Here is a 26,876-nt window from a genome sequence, read left to right as displayed (position 1 = left end):
ATTTTTATTATTGGTCCAACTTTGATCAATCTTTCACCTATCTGCTTTGTTGAGTGTTTTATTTTTTAAATTATTTTTCAACAATTTTTTGAACAATCAATTTATAAAGCCATATGAGATATCAAGGGAACAAAGAACATATATCTGGGCTTAGAGCAAAATTTAAGTCACACATTACAGTACATGTACATCATGATTCTGGATTATTTCTATCACTCAAAATAATAACTATCCAATAGTACTAGCAAAGTGGTGGCTGTTATAAATTTACACATTTATTGCAAACAAAAAGAGATTAATAACTGCAACATATTCTATCACATATTTCTTGGCTATCAAACTAAGGATGAAAAGAAAATCTCTATGAGATTAAAACAAATGGCACTAAGTTTAAAATCCCATTGATTTGACTAAAGTATCTGCAAATGGAACCTTAAAGGAATATAATAGCATATCTGAATATTTATTTTTTCTTCATTATTTATTTATAGCATTTTTTTTTACTTTCTACCACAAAATAGTTCTGTGATATAGACATTATGTACAATATATTGTAAATTACATACAGCCAGTCTGCATTCTAAAATGGCTGAAAAATTCCATAAATATATACATACTCGTTGAATGAGAAATAGTCCATTCACTTCACATGTACATATATAAATATATATATATTAAAAGTACACAATTTCATGTAATCATTGTCAAATGTCAATATTCTTATTTCCTAAATGATGATCATAATAGCTAATGTATCTTATTTTGCTACCGCCCCAAAACAAAATATAAAAAGCCGACGGAAAAATAATACAACAAACAGCATTTTTATGTTAGTGAATTTTCGTTTTAAAGCAAAGGGTTATTCAATATACAAAAAGACAGCTCCTGAGACTAGATTATTATCACTTGTAACATATTACAAAAACATACAACAAATAATTCAAGGGTGATCTTTATATGTTTGCTGATATGTCGTCATCTATGTAATTCACTGTTTATTAAAAAAAATAACTAAATACAAATTACTATGGTGAGAACTACCTCAGATAATTATCGAACAGGAAAAAATCAAACTGATAATATCATCATACTTTCAGATTCCACTTTCTTTTGTATTCATGTGATGATGCCCTTTCCACATATCCTCAATGCTCTCCCTGGTCAACTGTAGAGGGCAGCAAACACATGAATATGTTTTCTCCTGGCCTATAATGCTGACAGTGGTTAGTTGAGCACTCTCATCTCCTCTCCATCAATAAGAAATCTAAGGGTAGCATCAGGGAGGTGTTGCATGGCTTGGCTACACGCAAAGCTATGTTAAACATGCCACACATCTTGAAGACGTTTGGCAATTGTAGTTTTAATGGAGGTTTCCTTCCATCAACAATCTTCCTTGGGACAAACTACTCAACATCATTTGGTCTTTTAACCATTCTCATTGTCTGTTCTCTAAACGTCTCTTGCCTGGTAGAAGAGAATGTATCCTGAATCAGAGTTCTTTTGCACCTCCGTGGCTAGACCGTAGAATTCCTCGATACTTGAGACTTCAATTTTCTTCATGGGGAAAAGGGGAAAGAGAGCACATTGGGGAAATTCATTAGTGTGGGCCATCAGGTAATGAAATAACACAAATTATTTTTCACAGCACATGCCCAGGAGTCACACCATTGAGTACTTATCAACAATTCTCAAACTACATGTAAGTATAAATGTCAGGAATATACTATTAGTCAAATTATCATTACCTTTGTATGAATAGAAGGAGATTTTCATGGTCAGAGATACAAAATCCCCCTCATATTCAACATTCAGTAGCCCTGATCATGATCATCATCATCCCCCTCCTCATTTCCATCAATGCCATCATCATTATCATCATTACCATCATCATCACCATTATCATCATCGTCATCATCATCGTCATCATCGTCGTCGTCTTCATCATCATCATCATCATCACAATCCTCCTCATCTCAACACTACCACTATCCTCCTACTACTCCTCATCATCATTATCACCCTCATCATCATCATTAGCAGCAGCATCATCCTCATCGCTCCACCACCATCACCACCACGTCACACCTATTCTACTATTCTTACCTCTACCATGTCATCATCGAAGAGAAGCCAGAAACCAAAGCTCTTCACAATGGTGATGTAATGGCCCCTATTTGGCCCACTGTGCAATAAGAATAGGAATAAAACAGATTAAAATAGTAACTAATGAATTCTATCACTCCAATAGGCTTAGTACAGGAAAAACCAAATACAAGATTAACAGGTTTACTAGAAAAACAAACACCATCTTTGGCAGTGTACAGCTTTGGTAGTAGGGGGCAGACCAAAAGGTGTTGCATCGTTTGATCCTCACAAAACAAATAAAACATTTTGTACTACAATCATTTATCTATTCAGAGCTCTGAAATTTCATTCATAGAATGAAGCTAAGAAACCAGTAAAATAGCTTCAACTAATGAGCATTCTTTGAATGAGATACAAATCAATAATCCTGTTTTAGCTGTGTGCAGCTTTCACCTTCTTTGGTCTGCTCACTTTCTCAGCCTGGTGCTGACTTTCCACAAGTTAGAAGATATTAGACATTAACTTTTTGAATACTGAAATCTTAAATAATTCCAATAGAATTTATACAGGGAGCACCCAGTTCCAATAAGCTATTAAGGGTCAACATAAATGTTTATCAAGGGTTATATTACCAAATCAACCTTACCTTCCACAGTGCACAACAACTGAAACAAGATCATACAGCTTATCAGGAGCCTCTGCATCGTCACTCTGTAAAAAAAAATAGGACAGACATATAGTGTCGTGTTTAGGACAATGAATGTAGAAGTTTTTAAGTCTATGATTAAGGTTCTGAAGTTGAAATAATATTGGATGGACGTCTTGAAGTCAGTCAGTCTATATGGATGAGTGTGGATCTAGTATTCTACTGTATATATATATATCTAAGAATCAAGAAGTCTTATTTATATCATTAGTTTCGGGAGTGTAACAATTTAAGGTGGGAGTGATCTAAACTTGATCTAATTGGTCTACAGGTAACTATCTGTATCAAAATATCTCTGTTATAAGGGGTGTGGTGATGCTCTGTGCAAGTGACTCGGGCTGGAAGTGTGAGTCATACTTCTAAAAAATTTTGCTCCTTAAAGTTAGCTGATGTCACTGAGGGTTGGTATTTTTATGGTTAAGGTTTAGGAGTTAAAAGGTATAGGGGTTTGGGAATTCTTAGATGACAATGGGGAGTTTGTAAACAAGTGAAGGTGAATGACTAAAAGGATAACAGAAGTTTAACTACATACTACATAACAATAGTATCAAATGTACTTTAATATAAATACCTCAAAGGAACACATAACATTTTGAAATCCATATTTTGTGCCTAAAAATCCTCCAAAATATGTTAATACAGTCTTTATTTCTATTTCATCAAAAACATACTGGTACATTACAAACAATGTTCAGAGGTTGAATACAACCAGAAAACACGATGATCAATTGATACATGTATATATACTAAAACAAGCTTTGAATTAATGAATGAAATGAAGCGTGAATGTGTGTGTATAAATGTTGAACTACAGTGCGTCCCAAAACAAACTATACACTTTTGAAATGGCTGCCAAATAAGTATGCAGCACTTTGGGGAAAAGACTTATAGATATAGAAAGCCAATAAAGTCAACTTTCAAATGACACCAAAAAAAATCGGAAAACTATTCATGCTTGAGCGAGCACTGCCCAATGAAACAAAGGGTATGAAAATTAGGGTGGGCTGGAATTAGCCTTTCAATTTATGTCAGTTTTTGAGAGGCAAATCCTTTCGATCCATATTGGCTTTATTGGCTTTCCATATATGTACATGTAAGTCTTTTTTCCCAAAGTGCTACATTTTTTATTTAGCAACCATTTCAAAAGTGTATAGTTTTTTTTTTGGAATGCACTGTATAACAAAATAACTGCAATAAACATTTAGATAATTGATCCTCACAAAGTAAAAGGCAACAAAAACAATACAGCGTTTCATTTGAAAGGCTTATGAGTTTATGTAATGACTTCATACGTACCGTGTTCATTAATCTTAGCTCTAAAGGAAACACAACTCGGTAGGAAAGTTTGGTATATCTATGTGATTGTTCCATGTACTTAAACCGTTTTAAGTGCAGCGCTAATAGTTGAGGCAGCTTCTTTACTTGCATTCTGAAATAACAAAAAAAATTAACAAGTAAAGGTTACCAGCAAACAATCATTCAATAAAACAGGAGAATTTCGAAACTAGCTAGGCCCAACGGCAGATTAGGCCTGAAATTGTATAAACCCCTAGGGGAAAAAAAATTTGCACAAAAACTTGTTCACATCACTGCCCTGATCTACAATGTATAACACTTGTTTCATCAGGAATCTTTGATCAATAAGCTCTTGGCCAATCAAATTGCAGGATTCCAATAGTTTATATTAGTTACCTGCCATTGATAACCAGCTAAATGAAGAATATTCAGGCACTCATTCACTCCATCCCTAGGCCAAAGTCAAATTCACTGTCTTAGGAAATCATATTTTACTTCAATTCTAATTTTTAATTTTTAATGTACATGTATTGCTTGAAGTTTAATCTTTTCATTCAAAGCCAAATTAAGTCAGAGTGGAGAACTCTTTTAAATGTTTAAATTTGAATGAAACATACAAGAAACCAAATAAACTTACCTCTTTTGTGCTTCTTGTTTACTACAACACGTCTCACAGTAGTATTTGTATTCATGGCATAATGTTTCTGTATTGCTGAAACCCCTGTTAGCATAAACAAAATAAAAATGTATTGGTAACTATAATGATTAGTGATCTTTCTATGTGTAACACATTTTTTTCTTATAAAATAAAACTGTGCCTTGTCTGAAATAAGATTTTACAAAAACAAAACACATATTTTGCTCAAAAAAATGTAATATAAATCTATATTAATGTGGCATTTACACATGAAATGGTTTTATTCACCAATCAGTTGAACTTTCATGTGCTTTAATACTGATTTCAATCACTAATTTTTTACTTCAATTTTGTGATTTCAAATTTTGTGATCTCATATGTATTGAAATACTTAATACAAGCCTAATTCAGATATAGCGCAACAAGATTTTGCAACATTTTTTAATAGAGTTCACATAAATTGAAACAAATCATGCTAACAAATATAGAATTTTTCTGAGCTTTGTTGCTATAAAGCTTGCTTAAGAATTAATATCTGAAATTATGCAGCTAAACCCACAATCATACTTCAGATTATTCACCATATAAACTGACCTAAGAACAAAGAGTTATTGAAATATAATATTCATTAATCCTCTTCATTAAACACTGATTTGAAAATTAACACTTTTCAAATGAAACAATATTAATCTTCATTTAAAAAAACAGAGTATATCAGAAAATACTTCAAAATAATTGCTAAAATTTGAATCCAGCTACTTCTGTTGAAGTATCAGACTCTCTTATCATTTCACAGGAAAGTGTAAAAAATCATCCAATATGAAAGAAGTTTCATTTAAATTTGTCATTGCCATCATCAAGAAGCTAAGAAAAGAACTATTTATATGGAGTGGGTGTACTGCAAAGTGGATGTAGTGCAAAGTACGCTTAAAATTGACTGGGATACTAGCAAACTAACCGTAAGGCACTTCCATCCTCAACAAAAAAACACCATTCAATTGATTTTTTTTTAAAGTATCATCACTTACCTTAAACAATGTGTTATTGATGTGTTCTGCTCTACATCTACAGACAGATCAAGAAAATCCTCATCTTTACTGCTCACCTGTAATTATGAAAATGTTGGGGATAGATCAATCTAATCCATGCATTAGATTACAAAAACCATACACATTCAGTACTTATGAACTAGAAGCCCTAAAGTCAGCCTTCAAAAAGTCAAATATTCATCCCACAAGATTCAATTTAGGAAAAGTAACCTGTATTTTTTTTAATAATATGGCATATTTCCTATCTTGAAGGAGTAAAAATTATTAAAAATTCCAAGGCATATATATGTATTCAACAAAAATTCAACCAAGGGTCTTTGCCATACCTGAAAGACTTTTTTTTCTTATCAGTAAAATCGCTCTCAGTCAAATGAATACCATCTCTTTGGTTGCTTCATATAGTAACATGTCATGATTTTTTTCAATGTAAAAATTGACAAATTTGATAAAACATTGTAAGGATATTAATGAGAGAAAACAATAATGAGTATGACGAGCAAACAGCATTAAGAAAGTGTCATAGACAAGAAGTAAAAAAAAAGCGAAGGACCTGGGACCCCATTTCATTAAAGACTTGCAACAATGGTAACACTTTGCTATTATAGTAATTACCATGGAAACCTTGATTGTGATTGGCTGCTCAGCACTGTAACAATGATAATCATAACTCTTTATGGAATGTGCCCCTGTTATTTTAGAAATTAATCATATTCACAGGGGATGATGTATGAAATCCTACTTGACCCCCCCCCCCCTTAAAACAGATTACTCAGTCCTGATTTCTGATCCCTAAACAGCACTAATAAGAGAAAGAACTTTGATAATCTACCTCTAATGGCAACTTGCAATTTAAAAGACAAGTCCACCCAAACTAAAAGTTGATTTGAATAAAAAGAGAAAAATACAATAAGCATAGCACTGAAAATTTCATCAAAATCAGATGTAAAATAAGAAAGTTAGGACATTTTAAAGTTTTGCTTAATTTTACAAAACATTTGTATGCACATCCTGGTCGGTATGCAAATGAGAAGACTGATGACGTCATCCACTCACTATTTCTTTTGTATTTTATTACATGAAATACGAAATATTCTCATTTTCTCCTCATTGTCAAGTGAAACAATAAATAATTCATCTCTGAAAATGTGGGATTAGCATTTTTTTCCAAAATGAGTAAGACTGATTGAAATCAAATGAAAGCACACATAAATTAAATAATCCAACCACAGATGAAATAAAATTAAATAATGTGTGATTTCAAGTTTGGTAAACTGCTGGTGTTAGTGTTAGAGCATGAATCCTGCTGCCTATCCAAGCTCTAACACTAAATGCTGCACCTTGGGCACCCTGCAGAGTGGATTTGGTGCATTAATACAAATCACATTTATTATTATCATTATAATTATTAACTAATTTAAGCACAAATGTAATAGCCCTATTTGAGTTGTTGCATACATGTTTGTCCCAGCACAAGCCTAATTTCAGGCTTAGTGCTGCCTGCAACGAATATAAAAAATCAACCTAACACTGACGCTGGATGTCAACACCGCACTTGAAATCAATCATTGACAGTGCTTACCCCTTCACAGCACAGACATTTGTTTAATTTGCTGACATTCCACGGAATATTCATTTTAACATACACTGACACAACATCAAAACCACTTGCCAACAAACTTGAAATAAAATATTAATAGTGCTTACCCCTTCAGAGCAGAGACCCCTCGTCTCATCTATCAACGTTCCGACATGAATTGACAAAACACCAACACCACTTGTCAACACCCCTTCTTACCCCTTCACAACAGACATCTAAAGTCATTTGTTAATGTTGCTTGGGATATTTATAAAGTGACATAACACCAACACCAGTTGTCAACACCAAATCAAACACTGACAGATCTTACCCCTTCATAACAGAGACATCTAAAGTCATTTGTTAATGTTGCTTGGGATATTTATAAAGTGACACAACACCAACACCAGTTGTCAACACTAAATCAAACACTGACAGTGCTTACCCCTTCATAGCAGAGACATCTTAAGTCATTTGTTAATGTTGCTTGGGATATTTATAAAGTGACACAACACCAACACCAGTTGTCAACATATAATCAAACACTGACAGTGCTTACCCCTTCACAGCAGAGACATCTTAAGTCATTTGTTAATGTTGCTTGGGATATTTATAAAGTGACACAACACCAACACCAGTTGTCAACATTTAATCGAACACTGACAGTTCGTACCCCTTCACAGCAGAGACGTCTTAAGTCATAATTGCTTAGGATATTTATTAAGTGATACAACACCAACACCAGTAGTCAACACCAAACTTGAAATCAAACACTGACAGTGCTTACCCCTTCACAGCAGAGACATCTTGTCTCATTTGTTAATGTTCCTTGGAATATTTCATGTATCCAGGTGGGTTCTGTCTTCATGTCATTGTTATTACCATTGATGATCCCATTAGGAGTGCCAGGTTTGCCTTTACCAGCTAACTTCTCTGCTTTCCTCTCAGCTGCAAAAAGGAAAAAAAAAGAAAAAGAAAATCAGTTTCGGAAAGTGAATGAGAGATGTGTTACATGTACAGTAAGTAAGTGGGAATCGAACATAAGTTTTGGATTTTTAAAAATTTAACTCAGCAGTGATTCATTACTGACTTCTCATGGAAGGAAATTCCATAATGTAAGAGATGCATGTACAAAGCATAATTCACGTAATTGATAAAAATAATAAAACAATATACATGTAAACATTTAATGGTCACAGTGCAACTCTTATATGTTTCTTTTAAATTTATAGTATAAGCAACTGAAAGAGTTGCACTGGTATATAACTTCATTGCATGTTAAGAATGCATCAGATATCAGGTAAATTGCATTTCATTGCTGCCCAATGAAGCATCAAATCAATTTGATGTTTAAAGAAACAGGATTGAACATTACTTCTTCTCTTTACAGTACATATCAACTTTTGAACCCACTCCACTTTGTCAGAGATTCTCCAGGGGATTTTTTTCTTTCATTCAAACAAGCATTCGGATGAACGATTTCATTAGGAATCACTGAGCCGAGAAGGAAAACTCCACCATTTTATTTGGTTGCAATACTTGGCAAACATTCTATTTTGCAATGTCAATATCAAGAAGTCAATTTCTGACCTAAATATATTACAGTGTGTCAAAAGTAAACCCATTGTCTATTGAAAAAAGAAATGGAATTCTCCTATTCACATTTATTCTGTACAGATAGCATAGTACAGTTTTATAGGACACAACAATTAATTCAAATAAAAAGGAAATCCAAGTATAAGTGTATAAAGAGAATTTTCAATAACTTGCAACTAAAAAGTGATCTCTAAAATAAATATTTTAGGATACTTACATACTGTATAATGTTTTATAAATTTGAATGCATGTTTAGTGAAACTTGAATTTGAACGAATTTACATGTGGTGTCTTTTATTATGTTCTGTCTTAATAATTAAAGTTTCAATAATAAATTACACCTCATGCATATTTATATTAAATCAAACATATTTAAAGAAAATACATGAAATATACCAGTACTTCTTAGTTACATGTAATTCTGAGATCCTGATTAACCAATAAAAGAACAATATTTTGTTGATGAATTCCTACCTTGTAAGAGGTCTGCTATCGTATTGAGAAGATATATGAGGAATTCATGTGCATCCTGTTGCATGTAGTTGTCAAAAACCTCTGTAAAAAACAAATATATATTTCAAATGCCAAGTCCACTCTAAATACATGTTTATTTGAATAAATACATGTAGAGAAAAGCCAAACAAGTATAACAATGAACATTCTACTAAAATCAGCAGTAAAAAAATAAAAATATTGCATTTTTTCAATTTAGCTTGCTTCCATCTATGTTTTATCATACATGTGTGATATGCAAATAAGGAAGCTGAGGATAACATTCAATCAGTATTCCTTTTAATGGACATAATATCTTACAATGTATCTAAAATTCAGATATCTTACTTATAGATGTGACAAAGAATCACAAGTCAAAAAAAATGATAATACATGTAACAATCTTTAATATACATGTATAGCACATACAGTACATGCAACACATTGTACTGGAACAGTATGTTTTACAGTGAAGAAAATAAAGATAAATGAACGAGCTCAGTTTTACAGTTTATTTTAGGTATTTAGTGTACAGGATTAAAAACATGTCTAAATTTATCCAGTTTTTTTTTTTCATTACACTTGTTTAAAGAGTCTGTAAGGATTTAAAACACAAAGGCAAACAGTGTTTACTGCCTAATTATGCAATGTAGACCTACATTTGTTCTACACCCTGAGAACAGGGGTAAAGGAAGATTCACTCCATTAATGCTAACAATTCAAAATCACAATTTGACAAATTGCTGGTGGGTATAAATTTGAATAACTAGAAATAAGAAAAATATCCCTTTCAATACAAAATGTGATTTCCCCCTCCTTCTCACAAGTTTCATCCCACTCACCCACCCCCTTCCCCACAACCCCCCCCCCCCAAAAAAAAAGTAGAAGTGGGAAGAAAGATGAGGATTACAAACCATTTTCTTTCTTTAATCTGGCCACAAACTTCTTTGGTGCGACCACACCCACTTTTTTCTTCTGCGTGTTGATGCTGTTGAAGAGATCCGATAGACAGGTCAAGAGAGTTTCCTTCTTCTTCGGCTGCGTCTTATAGGCCAGGACCCGATCCCTGAATGGCTTGCAGAAGTACAGCGCCTGCAGGACTGAGTTGCAGTAACATGTGTTTCCAAACTGTGTAATAAAGAACAAAGAAGAGAAATAATATGCATAACAAACTGAACAGACTACAATAAATAAGAAATCAATTAAATCTTCTTTAGTACATTTTTGTACCTACATGTACATGTACGTAATTTTGCAAATCATTTGGACCACAGAAATCCATTCAGCAGTAATTTGACTTGGAAGATACATGTACATTTATGTTTTGCATAATCTAGTGTAAAAATTGGTTCAATATTTTATTTTTTATTTTTTTTTTACAACAGATGGTTGACTTTAATATGCAAGTTTACCTCCATTGCAAAATATACCTTTTACATTCTTTCCCATGTTACAACTTGAATAAACAAAAATAATAAAGTATAATAGTATCGTAGATCCTCATCGTTTTCTGCATAGTTTGAGAGGACATGTTAAGTACTTTTTAATTTTAGGCCTTCTTTAAAGTAAATAAAGTCACTTTACATGTACATGTATATCAGCATCTGGAGGCCTATACACATGGAGTTTTCTGATAGTCTCATGTTATGAAGTGCAGACCCTGAATCACTTTACATGTACATTTTGAACATGTATGAATGGACCTTGATGAGAAGATACAATGTATTGATTCAAATACTACACATTGACCACATCTAACGGATGTAATCTGACTTTTCTTATCACTTGCTGGAAGTTGAAATACATGTACATGTACAACCCCAAACCATACAACATCTTGCATGTACTATAATGCATTTCACCTATTTCATTTGTGCTTTGACAGCTGCACTTAATAAACAGTCATGTGCATACAAGTACAGGTACATGTATCAAAGACAAAACACTTCACCCCATAAAACAAGGATAAACATACATGTACATGTACAAAACATGATCTCATGCTGAATAAAGCCTTCATATCAAGCAATATTTAGTAATATAGGCTACTTTTAGTGTATTATTAACAAAGACAACTGTAATTCACAAATTATTTGAAATTTTCTGTTTTTTTTCATAATTAATATACGTAATGTCGTAGGACCGAGTATTAGCACATTATGAGAATTTCACTGCTAAAGCACCTGTATGTACCTTGGACTGGTAATAAACATTGGTACATGTAATTTGTTTTGTCAATGATTAATACTTAGCAATTTCATAAACAAATAACTCAATATGTTTATATGACATTAATATGGGTGAACCGTGATATCATAGTATTTGACCAAACAAATAATGTATTGTGGGCCTAGTACATACATGTTGTACACGTGTATTCAGTAGTTATTCATGCATGACTCATAATCTAGTGCATTTACAAAGAAACCAAAGTGAAATGTACAGAACTACGAGTACATACGGATAATAATAAATAATAATAAGCAACATTTATAGCACACAATGTATTTAAGCACTGCATACTACAAGTATTACCCCAGCTTTAGCATGGCTACCCTCCTTAACGGGTAGCCTACCCATTTACACCTGGGTGGAGAGTGGCAAATGTACATGTAGATAAATGCCTTGCCAACGGACGCGAGTGCTGCAGTGGGATTCGAACCCCAGACCTAGTGGTTCAAAGTCAGGAGACTTATCCACTGAGCCACAACACCTCTCCAGCTCATACATGTACATGTACAATGTAAATTAAAATAATTGATGTACACACTATACAGTACAGTGTAGGTAACAAAGTTCTCCCTAAATCCTATTATTAGTATAGTGTTTTGCACACCTGCTGTGTGTACATGTACCGTAAACAGCTTTTCTAGGATAAACTGATATTGTATGGTCTCTCTTGATTTTAACACTAGTTCAATTTTCCATAATTATGTGATGATAGCAAATACTTTAGCACTACCTGCAATTATGAAAATGAGGTTGGTTTGGCTACCAAGAATCATATCCATAACGACAGTAGAAGAGATAGTCTATAAAGTCAGACATTTATCACACATTTAGGACTTTTAAGTTATAGTCACAGGTACATTGCTTGCTAGAAAGAAAAGTCTGATAAATCTGAGAAAAACATCATATACCGTAGGCAATTCAGAATGAATTTTTGAAATAAGGAAGTGTGTTTACTATACGACTGGAGCATATCTGCATAGTGCCCTCACATGTTATGTACCTTTGCAATGTTATTATCAATTACAAATCTGCTCTAAAATAATCAAAGATCATATCATATACAGTTTCAAACAAACTTTTCAAATAAAACTGTATAAAGAAAAAGTATGTCATGTTTTTTTTCTACTGTATATGCAGACTACATGTATTGGCAAGTTGCCTGCACTCAACCATCCTCAAGAGTCAAGAATATAATAGATGTCTCGACTGATCTTCAGGATGTGAGGTAGTGTATAGGAAAGCTTAGTAGCACTTCATAAATGGGATATTAATTGCTTGTTCTTGGCCTTCTTCCATAACACACTTCACGTAGAGGTCATTCTTTTATTAGCTTATTGTACAAATACAATGTACATGTACATGTATTCCTAAGCACTATTTGTATTACAAGCAGGGTGATAGTGAAAACTACATGTATTTCCTAAAACAAGGTCTCTAACCCTCTCAGAGAATTAATAAAATGAAGCAACTATACCATGCTTAAGTGAAAACAGTCCAATTGTTAACAATATTACCAAATGCAGCCATAAATACTGTACATACACCCATGGACTCTTCACTTTTGATGATACAATGTAGTGTCATCCCAACATACATACTATGTGTGCAAATACATGTAACGTGAAAATGACTGGATTACACATCTATCCATTCTACAATCTATTGTTATATTCAACAGGGAATTGTTTGAATGAATATTTCATATACATGTATTGTCCAACTCATATGTTAACAATATACCAAAATATAAATCAATTTTTCAGTCTGTCAACTTCATAAAAAATTCAAGAACAAAAAAAAACTGCATTGTAACTGACATGTAATTAAAGAATAAACCCAACAAAAATGTTTTGCGTGATCAATACATAGTGAACACGGCATGTATGGTGTTTGTAATTATATGGATCACACATGTATTCTAGCAGGTACATGGTATGACAGGACTAGTGCAAAATGATTGTACAGAGTGATGTGTGTATTGTAGGACTTTTACGAGTTTAAAGGAAACCAAAACCCAAGAAGAGAAGCAATCTCATTAGAAAGAGTAAAATGAGAGGAACAATTTAAAACAAGTTTCATCAAATCGGTTAAAGAATAAGCGAGTTAGAGAAGTTTGAATAGTCTTGTTGTACTTTCTATGGGGATCCTCAAATTGGCAAACATGCTTCAAAATGGCTGATTTTGTGGACAACCCTCCATTTGTTTTGTACACATATTTTCAGATTTTGCCCTTTATTTTACATATTTCATGTCATCTCCTCTTGACCTTGAAATATGTGGTGTGAATTATATTTTCCCATAACATATGTTATGCTCAGAATGAGGCAATATGCAATTTTAAAGATAATAGGGAAAATCTGACAAAGTGTGTACAAAACAAATGGAGAGTTGTCCACAAAATCAGCCATTTTAAGGCATGTTTGCCAATTTGAGGATCCCCATAGAAAGTACAACAAGACTTTTTAAACGTCCATAACTTGCTTATTTTACAACCAATTTTGATGAAACTTGTTTTAAATTGTTTTTCTTATTTTACTCTTTCCAATAAGATTGCTTCTCATCTTGGGTTTTGGTTTCCTTTAAAGGTTATACTCATGCACTATACACTTGTACATTATAAAATGCCAGTGAAGGTTAGGTTTTTTTTATAGAAAAATAAGGCAGATATCATACTTGTGAATTCATGAGCAAAAAGAAAGTATGTTCCAGAGAGATCCCAAATAACATTTTAATTTTGAACAATAAAAAAAACAGTTAAGTAACATTAGAACTTACATTGACTAGTCCAAAGTAATGCTCACTGGGAGGGAACTGATCTGACCCTATCTCCTTCTCCAATGCAGATGCATTAGCTCCCTAAAACAAACATAATAAAGAATAGGTACCATGAATGAATGTGGAATTTAAAAAAAGAAATAAAACAAGAGAGAGGGGGATAGAGGAGGGAGGAATAGAGTGAATATAGGTGACAGAGCAATAGAGAGAGATACAGGGAAATAGATGGAGAGGGAGAGAGATGCAGAGAGGGGATGGGGGAGAAAAAAAGGAGATTGTACCACAATGCACATATTAACAAAATGAAAGTTTAACATTACAGTGTAACAATTACAGGAAGTGTCAGCACTGTCATCACACTTTATTTCTGTGTCATAGACTCAGACAAGGGTATTAGGAAATGATAAAAATTCCACCCCATGAAAAAGCACTTGTTTTTAAGAAACGATGCTAAAGAAACATATGTAATTGTACAGTGTACATCATATTTTAACTTTCAAGCTTCCACTGTACAAAGAAATAAATTGAAAGTCCAAGACCCTCTGGCATAAAAGTTGTCTGTATGGGAACTGTGGCAATAACAACAGTGGCATCCTATGATACAGTTTGCAACAATGTGCAACATCCAATAATAATTAAAATAAAGGATTCCATGAAAATTACCATTGAATGGCTATGTTACCCTATCATTAAGGGGGAATGAAATCTTTGGAACAAATAGGCCTGTGTAATAAACAGAATCATCAAAGAATAAGAATAAAGAAAGTTTGAGAAAAATCGGACAAATAATGAGAAAGTTATGAGCATTTGAATATTGCAATCACTAATGCCATGGAGATCCTCCCATTGGCAATGCGACAAGGATGTGTGATGTCACTGATGAACAACTTTCCCTTTGGTGGACTATAAAATACCCTCAAATTGTTTCTTTTTGCTTTTTCTTATGATGATACAAGCTATTTATCCATGATGTCTTCTTAAAAAATATGCATTACATGCCCTCATGTAGAAAGAACACATGATCTATGGATAGATGTGATAAAAGAGGCAATTCAAGTGAAATATATACTAAAGTAATGGGGAGAGTTGTTCACAAGTGACATCACACATCTTTGTCGTATTGTCAATTTGCTATCTCCACAGCATTAGTGATCGCAATATTCAAATGCTCATTACTTTCTCATTATTTGTCCGATTTTTGACCCAAAATTACCTTTGACCATGATCATGTGACCTAAGACGTGTGCAAAACAATCATCATACTTGATTACCCTTACATGTACATGTATGTTTCATGAACTAGATCCATACAAGTTATGACATTAATTCAACAAATACCCCCCACAATGGCCAAAGTTCAATGACCTTAAATGACCTCTGACAGACACTTGGACAGGTGACCTGAAACATGCACGGGATATTCAGGGATACATGGTTGCTCTTACACTGTACATTTTATGTCTAAGTTTCATGAACTAGATCCATAAACTTTCAAAGTTATGACAATTCCACAAATACCCCCAACAGTACCAAACTTTGTTGACCCTAAATGACCTTGGACCTTGGTAATGTGACCTAAATCTCGCAGGAGGTTCAGGGATACTTGATTGCTCTTATGTCCAAGTTTCATGAACTGTATATTTAGAGGAAGGATTACAAAGACTTCAAGGTCTTTCAAACACCTAGATAGTGAGAGACGAATGACAGTGCCAGTGGTCAGAAAGAATGTAGTCAACCAGGCAATAACTCGAACACTCAAGTTCATAAAGAAGAAAGTGTGTAGAGCTCTACGATAGTCCCAGGAAAGACATTACCCTCGGAGATTACATCCCGACTGAAGAAGAAAGTGGATCTGACTCAGAATCAGATAAAGAATCTGAAACAGAGCAATGACTAGCCTACAAATGTTTTTATAGCAACGTTGACTCTCTGATGAATAAAAGAAATGAGTTGATATGTAGAATTGAAACTGAAAATCCAGCAATTATTGCCTTGTCAGAGATATGTCCGTAATTCTCCAGGACAGAAATAGAAGATGTTGAATACACCATTCCAGGATATGACATGTTCTTGCCAGATTTGGAATTTCGCAAAAGAGGAGTAGTCCTTTATACTAACAAGTGGAATGCCTCTGGCCGTCTCACCTGCATCACGCAGTTCAATATAGCAGCAGTGCTGACTATGAATACTACTCTAACTCGCACAAGATGTTCAGTGATACATGGTTACTCTTATGTCCAAGTTTAATGAACTAGACCACTTTTTATGAACTAGACCAATAAACTTACAGAGATATGATGGTTATTCAACAAAAAACCCCAACATGGCCAAAGTTCATTGACCTTACATGACCTTTGACCTTGATCGTGTGACCTGAAACTCGCACAGGATGTTCAGTGATACTTGATTACTCTTATGTACAAGTTTCATGAATCAGATCCATAAACATTCAAAGTTATGATGGTAATTCAACAGATACACCCAATTCGGCCAAAGTTCATTGACCTTTGACCTTGGTCATGTGACCTGAAATGAGCACAGGATGTTCAGTGATACTTGATTACTCTAATGTCCAAGTTCAATGAACTAGACCAATAAACTTTCAAAGTTATGATGGTAATTCAACAGATACCCCCGATTCGGCCAAAGTTCATTGACCCTAAATGACCTTTGACCTTAATCCTGAGACCTGAAACTTGCACAAAATGTTCAGTGATGCTTGATTACTATTATGTCCAAGTTTCATTAATCAGATCCATAAACTTTCAAAGTTATGATGGGAATTCAACAGATATCCCCAATTCGGTCAAAGTTCATTGACCCTAAATGACCTTTGACCTTGGTCATGTGACGTGAAACTCATGCAGGATGTTCAGTGATACTTGATTAACCTTATGTCCAAGTTTCATGAACTAGGTCCATATATTTTCTAAGTTATGATGACATTTCAAAAACTTAACCTCAGGTTAAGATTTCGATGTTGATTCCTCCAACATGGTCTAAGTTCATTGACCCTAAATGACCTTTGACCTTGGTCATGTGACATGAAACTCTAATAGGATGTTCAGTAATACTTGATTAACCTTATGGCCAAGTTTTATGAACTAGGTCCATATACTTTCTAAGTTATGACATCATTTCAAAAACTTAACCTCAGGTTAAGATTTGATGTTGACGCCGCCGCCGTCGCCGCCGCCGTCGCCGCCGCCGTCGGAAAAGCGGCGCCTATAGTCTCACTTTGCTTGGTGAGACAAAAATGGAACTTAAAGCAAACTTGGTTCTCACAAGTCACAAGTGATAAATTTGCCGAAAGTATCTGGTGCAGTGTTACTCCAAAACCAGGTACATGTATTACTACAATACTTATTGATGTATATCACAGTCCAAACAGTCATGCTGAGAACAATGAATCCTTACTATTAAAAAGTCTTTTGAGGGAGATCGAAGTTCTAGGCTTTCCACTTACCTTTAGTTGTTGGCGATTTTAATCTCCCGCAGGTAACATGGAATCCGCCGAAAACCTTTGATCCCATAGAGAACTTTAGCTCTAGATTTATATATTGTATGGAGGATATGTTTATGAGTCAACTAGTTACAGAACGTACCAGGCTACATGTATGTGAAGGACAAGTGAGCAATATTCTTGATCTTGTGCTGACAAACCAGCCAGACATGATAAACAATATCCAACTCCAAGCCCCTCTTGGAAAAAGCGACCACCTCGCTAAATCCTTTGAACTTTTTTAGCACCGGGTAGTGAGCTCAAGAGAGGAAATCGACATGCGTATTACAAATTAAGGTAATGACGATGAAATGAGGAAAGATGCGGAGAAGAACAATATATTTTGTGATCTTTTTAGTCGTGATCAAGGCGAAGATAAATACATGTCATTTGTCAATGATATGACATATCTAACTGAAAGATATGTACCACTTGTATCAACAAATTGCAAACCCAAACCACTGTAGATGAATGCTCAAGTGAAGAGATCAATTAAAGACAAACATAAAGCATGGAATGTTTTTCAGAGGGACAGACGCAAGAAAAGAAATATGGTCAAATCCAGAGCTATATATACCACCAAGAAAAACGAAGCAACAAAAAAGTTAAAACAGTGCTAAAAGGGACTTTGACAAAAACCTTTCATCTGAAATCAAGCACAACTCAAAGAGTTTCTGGAGGTATATACACAGTAACACAATATCCAAGTGCGGAATACCTACATACATGCTGTGGGATCTTATGCCAAAAGCAATGAAGAGAAATCAGAAGTTTTTCAGCTCAGTTTTCACTGTTGAGAATACTTTGGAAGTTCAAGAACAGATGCTTCGTGGATCCCTTAGTGGATATCCACATAGACAGCTCAGCTATAATTAAAATACTAAGTAAGACATCTGGATAAAGACAAATCTCCAGGTCCTGATGGAATTCATATTAGGATCTTAAAGGAATTACAGGAGATGGTAGCCCCAGTATTAGCGGATATTTTCACCACTTCAATAATTACAGGACAGATCCCTGACTTGTGGCATTCTGCTAACATGGTGCCCATTCACAAAAAGGAACCAAAAATGTTCCAGAGAATTATTGACCTGTAAGTTTTACAAGTGTCGTTTGTAAGATTATGGAAACACTTGTTAGGGACCAGATATTGGATCACTTAGAGTCCAATAACCTACTAACGCCTCATCAACACGGGTTCAGGAAAGGAAGATCTTGTACTACCCAACTCCTGGAAGTCACAAATGATTGGAGTACTGCCCTTGATGCAAAGGATATACAGGTAGTCAATTGCATTTACCTGGACTACCATAAAGCGTTTGATAGTGTCCCCCATACTAGACTCCTCAGGGACCACTTGTTACGGACCAGATATTGGATCACTTAGAGTCCAATAACCTACTAACGCCTCATCAACACGGGTTCAGGAAAGGAAGATCTTGTACTACCCAACTCCTGGAAGTCACAAATGATTGGAGTACTGCCCTTGATGCAAAGGATATACAGGTAGTCAATTGCATTTACCTGGACTACGCAAAGCGTTTGATAGTGTCCCCCATACTAGACTCCTCAAAGGTACAAGGATATGGGATCCAAGGAAAAGTATGGACACGGATTAAAGCATTTCTCTCTGATCGCAAACAAAGAGTGATGGTAAATGGAGCACTGTCCAAGGAATGTGAGGTGACCAGTGGAATTCCTGAAGGTAGTGACATTGGCCCTGCTCTCTTTATTATCTTCATCAATGATCTTCCAGATGTGATTTCTAAGAACTCTGTAGTCAAATTATTTGCAGATGACACAAAACTGTATGCACCTCGCCGTGACGAAGATGATAACATAAGCCTACAAGATAATTTGTTCAACCTTTCGTTGTGGGCAGGAGACTGGCAGTTAACTTTCAACCAGAAGAAATGCAGAGTAATGTCTATCGGAAGAAAAAATCCAGGTATGAGCTACCTACTAGTACCAGATGACACATCTGAAATTCCAAAAGTGACAGAGAAAAATGATCTGGGAGTAACTTTTGATAAAAACTTGCAATTTTCTAAACATGTGATCAAAGTTTGTGCCAAAGCAAACCGCCTGTTAGGACTTATCAAGAGAACTTTCTCAAACTTGGATAAAAGAGGTCTGGTTCAACTTTACAAGTCAATCATATGACCATCTTTGGAATACTGCAGTACTTTGTGTAAGGCACCCTATCTTAAGAAAGACATCATAAAACTGGAAAAGATCCAACGTCGAGCAACCAAGCTAATTCCGCATCTAAAGAACTTGAGCTACATTGAACGACTGAAGAAATTAAATCTACCAACGTTATCCAACAGGAGAAATAGAGCGGATATGATCCAAACGTTTAAGATTATTCAGGGCATAGATGATTTGGACAGTACAAATTTCTTCAAACTTGACACTCAACCTTGGACACAAGGTCATTCTCAAAAACTAATCAAGTTAAGAGCACATTAAACACTCAGGCAATGGGACTTCTCTCAATGAGTAATCAACATATGGAATGATTTACCTTTTGAGGTTGTAAACAGTAACAGTATAAATTCATTCAAATCAAATCTAGTGACTGGAAAACTAAGTTTAATCGTTTCGACCTCGACACTGAATTTTTATAACTCATCCAAACCCAAACATGCATTGTAAAATTGTTGCATTCAACTGATGACAAGATGCAGAGGGGCAAATAAGTCTTCTATACAGTACATGTACTTTATGCCCAACATCGAGGTAAATCAAGGTAAAATTCATTTGTAATAATTGTGATGGATTTGTAAGCTTTAAGCCTAATCTATGTTTTAAATTCAATTAGCTATTTTTTTTTCATTCAATATGTCAAGTTAGCATAAATCCAACAATTTTCATTGATTAAACTTAAACTCAGCAAAAAATTATAATGGAAATGAAATGAAATAAAAATAAATAATTTAGCATGTTTAGTAACAGCTTAGTTTTTTTTCTTTTTTTTTGCTGAGCGTTATAACTTGTTTTCTTTACCATACATAATTTCTTTTTTTTTAATTGTTAATTTCATGTTGTTTATCTAATGATAAAGCATAAGGTCAGAGAGATTGCCACCCATTTCGATATTTCAAGTTTGGTTGGAAAAAAAAACTCGAAAAGGGTTGGGGAAAAGGGAAAAGAGGGAGAAAAATCAGAAAATGTGAGAAAATAAAAGAAAACAAAAAAATATTTGGGCCTATACCCCGGAGAAGTTAAAATGGCATCCGTTTTGGGTCATCTTGCCATGCATGAGTCCGACCACTCACATGTATTGCGAGGTTAGTATACTACATGTATACTAACCTGGGCTACATATAAGGGGGAATTGACTTCACATAGTTTCGGTAAGTTTTTTTTTTTTTTATTGTTTTCATGATGTTTATCTAATGATAAAGCATGAGGTCAGAGAGATTGCCACCCATTTCGATATTTCAAGTTTGGTTTGAAAAAAAAAATCGAAAAGGGTTGGGGAAAAAAGGAAAAGAGGAAAAAAATGTGAGAAAATAAAAGAAAACAAAAAAATATTTGGGCCTATACCCTGGAGAAGTAAAAGTGACATCTGTTTTGGGTCATCTTGCCGTGCAAGAGTCCGACCACTCACATGTATTGCGAGGTTACCTGGGTTACATAAAGGGGGAATTGACTTCACATCGTTCAGTAAGTTTCGTAGGACTTGATTCTGTAAATCCTCTTATTAAATTTGCGGGAGTTTGTTGCAATTTTGCATGCGCTGTGGTGGAGTCCGACTAGAAATAAAAAATAACTTGGCGCATCCCAGATAAAATGCATCAGAGTGGAATCGAATGACCCTCAAAAATGTTTCAAGTTGATATGTCAGTGTGGCTTGCCGTAATGCGTTTTTTCTCAATGCCGACGGTGGTGGGCAGTGTGCAAAGAAGATCATGCCTACGTAGTCATAGGACAAGACCAAAAGCTTCGGTCTCTGTTATGTTGGCTGTTCCACTGAACTCTGTTGGCTCCACTCACCAAATACAGAGACCAAATTTCTAGCTTGATCTGTACAGGGACTCAATGGCCATATGTTTATGTATTAAATTCGGATAAAACATGGAAGTGAAGACGGCTGCCAGCTGTCTATCGTAGGACATGTCTGGAGCCTGGAGGTGTCTTCCCAAGGCAAGGACCACCTAAATCGGCTGTAAAACAGTTGAGCGATATCTCGTTCTTACGTAGAATGGTCACTACAAAAGACCCTTTCATGCAACAGGTCCCATCTATGAAACAGCGGCCCATTTCTCAACACCTGGAAAAGTTAGTCATATCTTTATCCACCAACCATGGAGTTAGTTCCAATCTTACTAAGCCTGTTTCACAAAATGCTTCCTAACTTGAACCCCTTGATATCGATACTATCGGTAGAAATGATGTTGTTGTTATCTTGTGTTTTAAGGCGCGTATCATTCAGATATGAATATTTACGCAGACGAGACATAGCCTTAGTCACAAAATAGAATAGTTTGTAAAAAGCAAAATATTTTTAAAAAACTGCAATTATTGTGATGAATTTGGAGATACATCTAATCAAAATAATAGCAGAGGCAAAATATGTATCATGCATACTTAAACCATGAAGACTGGAACATTCAATTGCTGAGAAAATGAAATTATGAATATTTCATTTCATGACTAAAAGAATCACATGTGGACGTTGAGATGGGTACCCCGGGATAGTAAATTTTGAGAGTTTACGGAATTAAACCACAATTGCTTTTTTTGTAGAGAATAATGATAATTTATTTATGGTTCCAAACATCATCAAAATTTAGTGGAACATAAATTGTTAAAATCTTTAGATACCGAAACACACGATTTGACAAATATTTTCGCATAAATTAGAGATAGAATTATCAAAATGTTGATAAGGGTCTGAACACAACGAATACGAGTACACTTATGGATGACTTGACGTGGTAGAATCTTTATCGATTCAATTATTTTACCATTTCAAAATGAATGGTTTTGTTGTGTTTTATCAACAGATTCTATATTTTCTGTGCATTGCAATTATTATTGAATAATCTATCGCACCTGTTTTACAATGTAATTTCAACTTTTATGATTGATTACATAAGATTATAATTTTCATATTTCTAGGCACTTTTACATGTCATACGTGATGCCAAAAAAAAGAAGTTATGACAGGTACGGAGGTGTCATAAATATTTAGTCAGGTTGTTGTCCCCAATCTTGGCAAAGAGGGCTTCGTGAAACAGTTAGCGGACAAGTAGCTCACTATCTCCAATTTAGTCAAGAAGTTAAGCTTATGATGGTGTTGAGAAACGGGCCCCAGGCCCCAGCCCTAGCCTGGAGGCTTCTGGGGAGTAAAAGTCATCTACTAACGTAGGCTTACTCCCCAATGAAGCCTGGGACGGATAGCAATACCTTGCTGTAGGGGTTATGAATTCCAACGGTGAAACTAGACCTAAAAGACCAATTTTACGTTTTGTTTTGCGCCCAAACTAACGTACATGGGCCAAAACAATATTTACCCCCAGTTTTTAATAAAGTTCCTAAAATTTATAAAATAAATAGTAGTAAAATTGAAAAAATTTAGTAATCATTAAGTAATTTTAATGATATTTATCGACCGAAACAAATATTTTACGATTCATGATATTTATCGGCCGATGCAAGTATCTTCTAAAATCTAAGTTGGCAGCTAGACTACACTACACATGTGTGGCATTTACTAGGTATTGATAACAAAAGACTGCAAATTGATGTCGTAAACAGACTTGGTAAGTGAACGCTTGTGCTCTTAATTTTTTTCACTTTCGTAGAACTGTTCTACATGTACGTAAGAACAGATATCGCTCAACTGTTTCACAAAGCCGATTTGGGCGATACGAATAATGGTCCTTGGAAAGACACCTCCAGACATGTCCTCCGTAGGCATGATCTTCTTTGCACATCGCCCGCCACCGTTGGCATTGAGAAAAAATGTGTGTATGGCAAGCCACACAGACATATCACCTTAACACATTTTTGGGGGTCATTCAAGTGCACTCTTATGCATTGGCGCCAATTTTTTTTTTTAATTTCAGAACGGACGTCATTTTAACTTCTCCGAGGTAATTAATAGGCCCAAATAAATTTGTTTTAATATGTTTTCTTTTATTCTCCCTCCTGTCTTTTCCCCACCCCTTTTCAAGTTTTCTTGAAATATCGAAATGGGCGGCAATCTCTCATTAGATAAACAACATGAGAACAATTTTTAAAAAAGAAACTATGAATGGTAAAAAACGTGTTTATTACGTTCTGCCACAAAATATTTTTAAAAAAACATGATACAAAATTAAAATGTTATGAAACATGCTAAATCATTTATTCATTTTTATTTCATTTTCATAATGACATTTAGTATTTTTTTGCTGAGATTAATATTGCAATGAAAATTAATTGATGGATTTGTGCTAACTTAATTGAGATATGATTAATGAAACTAAAAAATCTGCAGTAACAAAATAGCTAATTGAATTTAAGATATAGATTAGGCCTTGGCCCCTAAGTATGTCATGTTAAAGCAATAATGTAGTCTCGACTCGATCCTTAAATCCAAAATGTTGAACATATATTTTTATATTCTTAAAGCTTATATTTTTATATAAACTTCCATAAAGTTATCAATGACCAACGTTTATGATCGTTGTCATTTTTAGCATTGTTGTATTTTTTTCCATTTGGATTGATTTCACACATTTTTCTATGATTTATTATCGCAAAGCACGACACTTTCGCCACTTGGACAAGTTGATTTGCAGAAATTTTCATATGTTGCTCGTCTCCGATTACTCATAAAAAGATATGTTTTATAGACTCTAAACACTCACATTTGTATTTCTTGCGTGATATCTGACAAAATAAATAAATTAGATTTTTCACACGCAGCCTCTATTTTCCTTTTTAGTCTCAAACAGTCAGACACATTGATTTTGTTTACTCCATTCAAACCCTATTTTTACCTCAACAAATAACATTTAACGCATAATTGGCAAAATTATCATTATAAATAAGTATTCTATAAAAAAAAATCAGAATATTGAAATAATACAATGTCGAAATTGCTTAGTTAATTCAATTTTTATTTCGGACAGGGGTCTCTTTCATTGAAATATCAATGAAAGGTATCTCTAATAAAGGACACCGTGTTCTAAATGAGGGAAATGATGAAAATTTCGATTTTATCCAGTTTTTGGTGAATCATTTAAGTTTTTTTCTCCTTTTACCTCATAAAGTAAGCTCCATACATCAATTTTACAATCAGTAATGAATAAAATATGATCTCCAACTCCATTTTATCATGTTTATTGAAATAGAGTCTATATAATTTTATGAAAAGTCGTCATTCCGATACTATATAGTATACTGCTATAGTCTAGAGTATCAATATCAAATGATGTCGCCAATGATGTCGCGGACTTGGAAGACAAAATTGCCTTCCTGAAACGGAAAGCGCTGATTTGTCGCCAATCTTCCTGTCTCGGAAGAATGGTCCTAGGACGTTCTTATGACTGTATCTCTCATCTCGTCATGCAACAGGCACCAGGGGCCGATTGCACGAAATGGTCTTTCCAAGGACCGTCTTTCGTGTCGCCCATCTTTTATGATACGCTTTAAGCGGGGTGTTTCTGAGACTTATGATAAAGAATAAGATTTGTTAGCTTGCTTTTAAATCAAATAAATTTCATGATATATCATATAATTTTATAAACAAATATTCTGTTAATTTTAACGGACGAATGAAATATGTTTGGAGATAATTTATTTAAAATGCGTTTCACATGGCGCATCATAAAAGATGGGCGACACGAAAGACGGTCCTTGCAAAGACCCTTTCGTGCAATCGGCCCCAGGCCACCCGGCCCAGCACCCGGCCCCTGCCCTGCGACAGTCACATACACACATGCACACTCACATTGTCATTGATCGCGCCGAGCGAGGCGGGATCGTTGGTGACTGACGGTATACCGTGACTGACATGATGACTCGGATCGGCCTCGGCCCGCCCGGCACACTCACTATCACGACTATTTTGGTGAACAAAGTCATGAAATACTCACCATTCTTGAAACTAGAGAGAAACACGAATACATGTACGTGTTAAAAATTTATCTCTCTATGGAGCATGTGGATTTACGGAGGTCTCAAATCCTTTCTAAGCATTATTCGAAGTCTCGATAACAATTTGTCACGGGTTGTTCAGCTCGATTTACAGTGGTGTTGACAAATTATGGAAAAGGAAAATCAGCATACATCTTTGATTAAGCCTGCTGGCAAATCGTGTACGAACGTTGCCAATTTAGTGACCATAATTTGATCAAGGGAAATTAGTGATATTATAGATCTACTGTATCATAGCGATATTAGTTTATAGATACTAGCACTAAATTCGAGTACTAGTACCCAAGAAGTTTCTTCTGGTACAAATTATATTCTCTTCATATACTAAAGTAGAGTGTTTATAAATCGCCAAAGAGTTGTACTAGTTATTTTGATAATGTACACGAGTATATCTTTATATTTTCACGGTACGTACATAGAGATGTACATCTCTATATGGGTACGTATTACTTCTTAATCTGTTTGCTTACTTCAGCAAATGGCACTTGACCTACACCATAGATATCCACGCACTGAAACTAGATAGGTCTTCGAGAAAGCCCGTGAGACAAATTAAGCTTTCGCCAATGAGGGGGGGGGGGGAGATTGTCATCCACATTTCCCCCAATCGGCTGCCCGGCTGCTAGAAGCTCTCTTTTTTTTTTTTTTACTTATATTTCAGGGGGTATTCCTTACTTAAAAACTGAAGTTATCTCATATAAGGCCTGAAAATTCAGTGTTTTTAATCATCAAGAATGTGAGCATGAATCGCGCCTTTTTGAGGGATGCACCAT

General features: G+C 34.8%; 1 protein-coding gene across 1 annotated transcript; it reads right to left on the bottom strand.

Moving 5' to 3' along the window:
• Positions 1 to 73: 73 nt before the first annotated feature.
• On the bottom strand, positions 74 to 26,234 carry LOC121412527 (ubiquitin carboxyl-terminal hydrolase 12-like). The gene is made up of 11 exons (XM_041605322.1): positions 26,043 to 26,234; positions 14,445 to 14,525; positions 10,352 to 10,565; positions 9,420 to 9,500; positions 8,137 to 8,297; positions 5,753 to 5,829; positions 4,725 to 4,808; positions 4,088 to 4,220; positions 2,732 to 2,796; positions 2,104 to 2,182; positions 74 to 1,554 (listed from the first exon to the last, which is right to left on the bottom strand). The coding sequence occupies exons 1-11, from the start codon at positions 26,073 to 26,075 to the stop codon at positions 1,450 to 1,452; spliced, it is 1,113 nt and encodes a 370-aa protein (XP_041461256.1). The 5' UTR covers positions 26,076 to 26,234; the 3' UTR covers positions 74 to 1,449.
• Between the last annotated feature and the right edge of the window lie 642 nt (positions 26,235 to 26,876).

The sequence above is a fragment of the Lytechinus variegatus genome, chromosome 1, assembly GCF_018143015.1.
Source record: "Lytechinus variegatus isolate NC3 chromosome 1, Lvar_3.0, whole genome shotgun sequence".
Lineage (NCBI taxonomy): Eukaryota > Metazoa > Echinodermata > Echinoidea > Temnopleuroida > Toxopneustidae > Lytechinus > Lytechinus variegatus.
The sequence above is the reverse complement of the archived record's forward strand: the minus strand, read 5'-3'. Positions and strand labels throughout refer to the sequence as shown.

What these genes read in the sequence shown, in the direction of transcription:
- LOC121412527 (XM_041605322.1), bottom strand. Translation starts at nt 26,075, where the DNA reads ATGTATTCGTGTTTCTCTCTAGTTTCAAGAATG. An exon ending in TCTCTCTAGTTTCAAGAATG is followed by an intron (nt 14,526 to 26,042) that starts GTGAGTATTTCA and finishes TGTTTGTTTTAG; the next exon opens with GGAGCTAATGCATCTGCATT. An exon ending in GATAGCAGACCTCTTACAAG is followed by an intron (nt 8,298 to 9,419) that starts GTAGGAATTCAT and finishes TCCTTTTTGCAG; the next exon opens with CTGAGAGGAAAGCAGAGAAG.